The sequence below is a fragment of the Rhagoletis pomonella genome, unplaced genomic scaffold, assembly GCF_013731165.1.
Source record: "Rhagoletis pomonella isolate Grant_MI unplaced genomic scaffold, Rhpom_1.0 Rhpom_scaffold_00302, whole genome shotgun sequence".
NCBI classification, from domain to species: domain Eukaryota; kingdom Metazoa; phylum Arthropoda; class Insecta; order Diptera; family Tephritidae; genus Rhagoletis; species Rhagoletis pomonella.
In genome coordinates this window covers 40,394-48,709 of record NW_023458856.1, presented here as the reverse complement: position 1 = coordinate 48,709, position 8,316 = coordinate 40,394, and the positions used below count along the sequence as shown (strand labels likewise).

The following is an 8,316-nucleotide window of genomic DNA, read 5'->3' as shown; positions in this document are numbered from 1 at the left end:
ATGTATGTATATTTGTACGCATATTTAGTAGATATTACTTAAAAACAAAAGAGGATAATAACATGAAGAACATGAAAAAAAACGATAATACAACAGCTATATGAATGCAATGCTGGCGATAGAAATAGAAAGTGCAATAGGGGCATATTACAAATACATAATACCAAATAAAAGAAATGGGCAAATCACCACAAAAATATACACATGTTTATTTGCAAAAACTCTGAACTAAAAAAAAAAGAAATTTCGAAGCAGAATAAGCATGCAGCAGGAATAGAACAAATCGGAGAATAGAATACTCGTAGAACATAAAACTTTTAGGGCTTCCGCAGCGAACTTCGAAAGTTCAGAACATGCCAACACAATCCCCTAATTTAGTCTAGTTGGTGACATCGGCGCTTCGACATACTGAGGAATGGGATCGTGAAAATATATTGTGAATATATATTTTAGTATAACGGTATTTAACTTGTGTGTGACATGAGAAAGTAAATACTATATGCATTGTCAATATGTATGTATACTCAAATTCCAAAGCAAAAATCTAATGCAAGTGATTTTTTTCTTAATAATAAAATATATTTTACATATTAAAAGGTTATATGAGATCTTACACGCAGATATCATTTTAAATATGGAAGTTATAAAATAACATTAACAGTACAAGTCTATGATATGCTGAAAAAAAAATAAAAAACACAGAAAAGTTTCTCCTTTCATGGGAGCAAATAATGTAACTTTCGTTTCATAAAAGAATCGTTGAACAACAACGAATATGAAGCACAGCTCGACAAAATACCAATAAATCGTTAAATCCTCTTATGGAGAGAAGCACAATGAAGCGGAAGCAGAGGCGATACAGGTATGCAGAGGCCAATAAAAAAAATAATAATAATCGTAATAACGACACACATTTTTCGAATCGATTACAGTGAGGAGGATATATTTTCTGATAACGTTCATAACGTTATGGAAGATATATATCTTAGGGCCTCAACAAAATAATGCCTGATTTTGTTCCACGTAATCACAAATTTTTTTTAACGGTGCGGGCGCCATCATTTTATTTGTATGCATTTTTATGTAAAAATTTCCATCAATCATAATACTTGCCTTCGGAGACCAAATGTAAAATTTAACATTATATTTTTTCGTAGAACATTTTAACCCCGTGATTCATAATGGGTAGGTAGGTTATGCTGGCTGACCATAAGAGGTAATGTCCATAGTATTGCCAGAAACGCTGAGACCCATGGATCAGCGCTTTCAAGCAATGTTGAAGAAAATTTCCGTTCCTTTAGCGAATGCTTTTTGGCACTTTGTCGAATGCTGACTATAAGCGCCGCAGATGTACCTTGCCGAGTAATGCGAGTCTTTGCTTTCTAAAGGCTGGAAACTCTCAAATTATACATATGTATATATGTTCCACAGTTTTTCATGATTGTTAAACTTTCAATCAGGGACCGAAAATAGTTATTTTCAAAATTTCAATTCAAAAAAGTCAGTCTTTTTAACATTTTTATATAGCAATCTGATGCTTGTTAGCCACGGAATTTTCATCCTATATGATTTTTATTTTTTTCGTTTTTTTTCAGTCAAAAGTAAAAGTAAAAACTTGACTTTTATTTTCTTGGTCAAATATAAAAGTTAAAATTTGAATTTTATTTTTTCAGTCAAAAATAAAATTTAAATATTGACTTCTTAATTTTTCGGTCAAATATAAAGGTTAAAATTTTCAGTCAATTATAAAAGTTAAATCTGGCTTTCATTTTTTCGGTCAAAATGGCAGTTTACATACACTGGCGGTCATTAGAATAGACTCGCCTTACTTTGAAGAGTTTTAACTATATTTGCATGGTTTATTTTATGTTTAATATTTTTTTATAAAAGCCTGGCTAGGTATACAACAAACACCATATAAATCCCCTTTTAAAAAAATTATAAAAATTCGACAAATTTTCACCAAATTTTTAAACTTTTTATTCAGAATTTTTAGAAAAATTTTTGGTATGCAGTTTTGTAGCCCATTCAATTTTAGGATAACAAAATGTACTTTTTTATTTTAATTTAATTTAAACTTTAAGTTGTTCACCTTTTTACAGGAATGAATCCGACAAATTTGATCGCAAATCGCTAAGAATAAGCTTAGTGCTGAGAACGCGCGTTCTACACTGACTTGTGTTGCTGGCACTTGATGTTTAATATGTACATGCCAGATCTCTTAGTTGGGGATATATAATTTTTTTGTTCTCCCAGTAATCCATAAGGTCGGTATCAACATCAACGCGCTTCTTCTTATAGGTGCCTATTTCCATAAATGCTTTTCGAACGCAATCTTCGGAAAAAAGTCAAGTTTTGACTTTTATATTTGACTGAAAAGAATAAAAGTCAAATCGTAACTTTTATTTTTGACCGAAAAAATAAAAGTCATATTTTAACTTTTATTTTTGATCAAAAAAATAAAAGTCAATTTGTAACTTTAATTTTTGACTGAAAACATATCGGTGAAAAAATAACGATTACATTTTGACTTTTTTGAAACAAAAGCATAATCGTTACGGTCACTGCTTTCAAAACACTTTTTGTTTCCATTTATATCCTAAAATATCTATTATTTCAATGACTGCCAGTAAAGTTCTAAGCTCATCAGTTTTGAAGAATAAATTAAACCTTTAAACCGTAACTGAACTTTTTCAAAAAGGATCAAAAAGCGGCGAATCAATATAAATTAAATATATGTATATGTAGGTATAATAGAATTTACTTTTGAAATATTCGCTAAAGTTTACTATTGGTTTCCGAAAGCAAAAATTATTATTGCATACATTATTTCTCAATTTAGGCTAACATGCATTTAAAGATAGACAATAAATAGCATAGAGCATTAACGTTCAATCGGCTGATCGGCGTTTCTGGTGATCCCTGGTAAATGTCCTGCTTAACATTTTCTGCTATGTAAGATCATTAATCGAGAGAGGACTGTTGCAGTTCTAATATGCAAGCTCATTCAAAATGTGATAGGAGTTATGTGGTTATATTGTTCTATGAAAAAAATCTATGGGTTAAGAAGACAAGATTTATGTTTGAGGTGAATTTTTACAAAAATTTTTGCACAAAAAGTGGAAACATAAACTCACTGTAAAAAAGACTATTCTGATGCGATCGATCGAAATTCTTTTGGGGCCTAATTACCATGAATGGATACTAACGTTTGGGAAACATTTCGTTGTGGCCTTAAAAACTTAAAATTGTTCCACAGTGTATTCAAAGGGGTATATATCGTTGTATATACCCAGCGGATGTCTTTCAAATTTCCAAATTTTTCACTTATTTTAGCAACGCCGATAATTATAATTCCACGGTTGCTGTCCGACGTATAAGTTGTATTCGAATCAAAATTTTTAATTTTCGAATGAGCCATTTAAATAAATATGTATACTCCTAGGAAAAAATGAGGAGTGATTCTAAAAAAATAGTCACAAACATACAAACACAATACATACTTCAATCGATACTAAACTTAAAGGATCTTACTTGATTACATCATGGGGAGCAGGTCTTAGCGAACAATTGTTGTACATTGCGTTGTCTTTTTAACAGAGCGAAACACGCAATCAATAGTAGTGTTTATAGGTGTATAGATTGAATGTACATACATACATACATACCTATGCGTAGTATGTGCTTATGTATATTTTCCCACGTTTTACGATCCCACACTGTGAGTGATTACCTGTCGGGGATTAGTGGAAAATATTGGTTGCAAAGAAAATCGACGGAGGTAGATGGCAAACAAAGAGGGAATGAGAGAAAACTTAAAAAGAAGGTACATACATATGTATGTATATGTTTTCGAATGACCGACTGACTAAGAAGCATGGCGAAGCACAACAAGTACATTGAACCAACTGATAGTAATATATCTTTACAACATGTGGGGGGTAGGGGTACATACATATACATACATATACATACATATATATTTATGTACCAAATAATCTACTATCACACCAAACTAAGTTTTAGCACTCGAAGTGTTGCATGCATGGGCATGCCATCAAATCCATACCGAGGCGTTATTCTATTAATATTACTATTAAATATTATTTATTTATTTCTTTATTTCTCCGCCTTAAATGCCATACTTCACACCAGTTTTGTATTTTTGCACAGAACTACATTCAACTCGCTGCAATTGCAAGAACTTGAGCGCGCGTTCCAGCGTACTCACTATCCAGACGTCTTTTTTCGCGAAGAGCTAGCTGTACGCATTGACCTGACGGAGGCAAGAGTACAAGTTTGGTTCCAGAATAGGCGGGCCAAATGGCGCAAACAGGAGAAAGTGGACATCGGCATAGCAAGCGGAAACCTACAAGATGCCGAAGATGGTTTGAGCGCGCAGACAACGTATGCCGATGAAAATGCCATTGTACAGCTGGATAATCCTTTAGGTTGTTGATATATGTATTTCGAACGTGAATATATAGATATCTAGTGTTACTTTACTACGTAATTAATTCTAACTTACAGGCACCACCCTACTGCCGGATACACCGCCTCAGTCCGCTAATTCATTGGACAATGAACCAAAAGTGTCATTTAGTACCAGCTCTATATCACCGTCCCGACTATCACCGAATATCTTTCTCAATCTGAATATTGATCAATTGGAGCGTGGTGGGGGCGTCTCCATGGAGTGGTCCACTTATCCGCCGACGAGTACAATGTCCACCATGTGTCACACGCTCTCGCAGGCCAACACACCACCGCCACTAATTGTGACACACAGTACCAGCCATAATAACAACAACAATGATATCGGCGATCCGCAAACCAGCCACCATCAACACAATCACAATTCCAGTCAATGCAATCATCATATAAGCTTACTGAGCAGCAGCCTTAATGCATCGCTAGATCTGGATGTGACCACGAATTCCACCTATGATGAAATGAAATTCCTCAATGTCGATCAGTTTACAATTGATAACTTCAAGGCCGAATGCATCCTGAGCCTGGATCATGCGCTAGCATTGGAGGACAAGCCGATATTAGATCACCTGGGGCATGGTCTTTCATTCCACGGCGGTCAAGCGATGGAAGGCTGCGGTGTTGTAATACAACACACGCTGGAGCAGCAACTACATCAGGCACAACAGCTACAACAACAGCAGCAAAGCGAAGATCAAACGCAATTACTACAACAGAATCATCACGAAGTGCCTCATCACAATGAGCTGCATCAATTGCAACAACAACAACAACATCAGGAACTTCAACAACATCAGGAACTTCAACACACAACTCTATCACATCTAATGCATAGTTCCAGTCAAATGCATGCACCACAACACCAGAGTGCATTGAGTCTAGATTTACCAACATTTAATTTATCTGGCGAAAACGATCCCAACAAGTCGCCGCCATCTTTGTTGTCACTGGACAAACCGCTATCGCTAAATATTAATGTGGATGGCATTGGTGACCTTGTAGATGATAAGTTTTAAGGTAGGCGATATTCTATATTTAGTAGCTGGCAGTGCTGTAGATAGAGAGAGATTCGCGGCAGGGAGAGGGGTCTTTATTTTTTAAGCAAATAAAATAAATATTTGGCGTTTGCACATTTTCTACGTGTTTGGTCGAGCTTCTTCGCCAATTTGTGGTGTGCGCCTTAATGTTATTACACAAATGGATGAACATACAGGCTCACTTCCAAAACGTACCAATACAATGTTTAAATACGGTTCTGCTGCGGTATATTTAAACTGTTTTTAATATAACAATGATGACCTTTCGGAATTTTCCATTTTTAAAACACCAATGGTCACCAAAAACAAACGAAGCATCAACTTTGTTTCTGATGCGCTTATTACTCTAGCAATGCGTTTCGATAACTTTTTGCGGCTGCGTTTTGAAAAAGTATACATTGTCAACATTTTGTATTTTGGCATTACAGAATATTATATTTGTACGGATGCAAAGCAATTGACGTTTTGGAAGTCAGCCACAATTTTAAGCCGACTCCAAAGGGCAATTGGTTTTTTATGAGAAGTTTTTTCCAGCCAGAAATTCCCTCGAAGGTTAATGTCATTGCCAGGCGAGGGACGACCGCAATTAAAAAAAAAATGTTTTTTTTTTTTATCTTGACATTACCATGAATGGACCAACCGTGTCGCAGTAGCACCTCTAACCACATGGCATCGTAGAGTGGTTCAATATTCACCGGCGCGTTCATTTTTCAACCAATTTGATTTGACTGTGAAAAAGGACATTAATTTTTTTTTATTTTGCAAAGCGCTAATTGAATTTTTCTATTATATGCCTCCTACTTTGTTACCTTAATACGATTGGCAGATGGATGCATTTTTCGAAATCAAGTGGGTGAGGAAAATAGCTATAAAGTGAAGTAGGAATGAATTGAACAAAGTTATTGATACAAGTCTACTTTCCTTGCTTTGGTGGAAGGGAATGTCTCGATGATGAAACCGAAATTTAGTTTTCTTGCACTTTCGGATTTTTAACGTAATGTTGACAGTCCTGAAACTCAAGTCTGCGATACGCTCTTGGCCGCATGCTTAGCGGGTTGCACTGTCAATGAGAAAACTATTCTCGCAGCAATAGGTACAATTATTCCGAAAAATTGTTTTAAAATTGCTTGTAGTTATGAATATTGAATATGAAGGTAAACATATTCAAAAGATGGGCCGATCTCAACCAAACTTTCAAGTTTCTTTCAGACGGGTACTTGCGGATTTTCCACGTCTTTTTAAAATGGCCGATTCAATTCTTAATGCTTTTGCATTTAAAGTTCCGCCTAAATATTCATGTAGCAAATAATAGTTCTGGATGTTTGGACAAAAAAACTGGCGAGCTGAGAGCACAATTCTCACATTTATTATGAAAGCAGGATTGTGACACAAGCTTGGATTTTTGTCAACAATAATTCGAATCAACAAATTCGTTAAATTTAAAAATGTAGAAATTAATTTAATTAACTCCAATGATAAAGTCAAAATAAGAAAAAATATACGCATTGGTCCTGTTTTGTTTTCCACTTGATATAGTTAAAAAAAAAAAAATGTATTATGTTCGAAATGCAACCGTGGACGCCAGCTGACAGTGAAGCTTGCCAATTTCTGCAAATTCCTGTTTCCGTTAAACTTTGTATATTTCTCTCTTTGGAAGAGTAAGATACTTTATTCTCTGAATTTTTGCTGGATTTTCCAAACGAACACAACTAATTTGTAACAATTGCCACAAATTATCCACATTTGCTTTTAATGTATCCTAAAAATTTGTAAAGTAGGGAAAATTGAGAGAGAAAAGTGGCAGTTTACTTGGAGGGGAAGTGGCAAACTGTTACCGGAAAAATTGTAACTTGCAACAATTTGCCCGGAAGAAAAACAGCTGCATTTTACTGCATTTAGCACTCTCGAACATATATTTTCGAAGGGCGAATATGCTATCGCATTTACCAAATGCACATTTACGCGATGCCGAAGTTGTATGCTTTTGACAAACAGCCGTGTTCCAGTCGTTTATTCAGATCCGTATCTACCACGATCAATTCGCACTGAGAAGAAGGGATGCCAAAAAACCTGCTAAAAAAAAAAACAAAAAAATAAACAACAAATTTAATACAAAAACTTGAACTGTTTTAACCATAACCGAAAATTTCCTTGGGTAATATAATAATTTATCGGTGCTATCAATAAAAATAGCCTAAAGTAATCAGGAAACAAAACAAACAGAGTTGATCATAAATTGATCCAGATTTCTATCAGCATCATTAGCGGAATTTTTTCTTTATCAAAATAATGTAAAATAATAAATGAAATCTCCATCGGTGACCACTGAAACGCAGCTAGCCACTTTTCCCCAAAATTTAATGCTGGCACCTTTTCTCATTAAACCATGTCCGAATCGTGGTAATTTTCGGAAATCACAGAGCTGATTTTAGCATTTAGTTTCTTAATGCAGAAATGGAGTTGCATTTAGGTGATGAATTTGCATTTAGAGTAGCATTTAGAGCTAACTGTGCTTTTACGCGTAAGCAAAAACCGCCCATAAGAAAGGAAATATTTGTGGGTCTTTTAAAGTTGAAATTGATAGAATAAGGCTATAAAAATATACACACATTGAGAGGTTGTTAGGAAATCGCTTCGGATAAACAGTAACTAAATCAACTGCGAATTGTTAGTATTTTTGCGTTTACGTACTTTTTCGTATAGTTTTCTCTTTGAGAGAGAATGGTATCAAAATCTCGGAAATTAAATTACTGGCATGTTACTGGAGAATGCAAGAACAAGCTTAATA

At 34.8% G+C, this 8,316-nt stretch overlaps 1 protein-coding gene across 1 annotated transcript; it reads left to right on the top strand.

Moving 5' to 3' along the window:
- The first annotated feature begins 700 nt into the window (after positions 1-700).
- On the top strand, positions 701-5,824 carry LOC118750558 (homeobox protein Hox-A2-like). Its single transcript, XM_036485292.1, has 3 exons — positions 701-862; positions 4,174-4,451; positions 4,531-5,824. Exons 1-3 carry the CDS (start codon positions 822-824, stop codon positions 5,505-5,507), a joined length of 1,296 nt encoding a protein of 431 aa, XP_036341185.1. The 5' UTR covers positions 701-821; the 3' UTR covers positions 5,508-5,824.
- The last annotated feature ends 2,492 nt before the right edge of the window (positions 5,825-8,316 follow it).

What these genes read in the sequence shown, in the direction of transcription:
- LOC118750558 (XM_036485292.1), top strand. Translation starts at nt 822, where the DNA reads ATGGAGAGAAGCACAATGAAGCGGAAGCAGAGGCGATACAG. An exon ending in CGGAAGCAGAGGCGATACAG is followed by an intron (nt 863 to 4,173) that starts GTATGCAGAGGC and finishes ATTTTTGCACAG; the next exon opens with AACTACATTCAACTCGCTGC. An exon ending in ACAGCTGGATAATCCTTTAG is followed by an intron (nt 4,452 to 4,530) that starts GTTGTTGATATA and finishes TCTAACTTACAG; the next exon opens with GCACCACCCTACTGCCGGAT.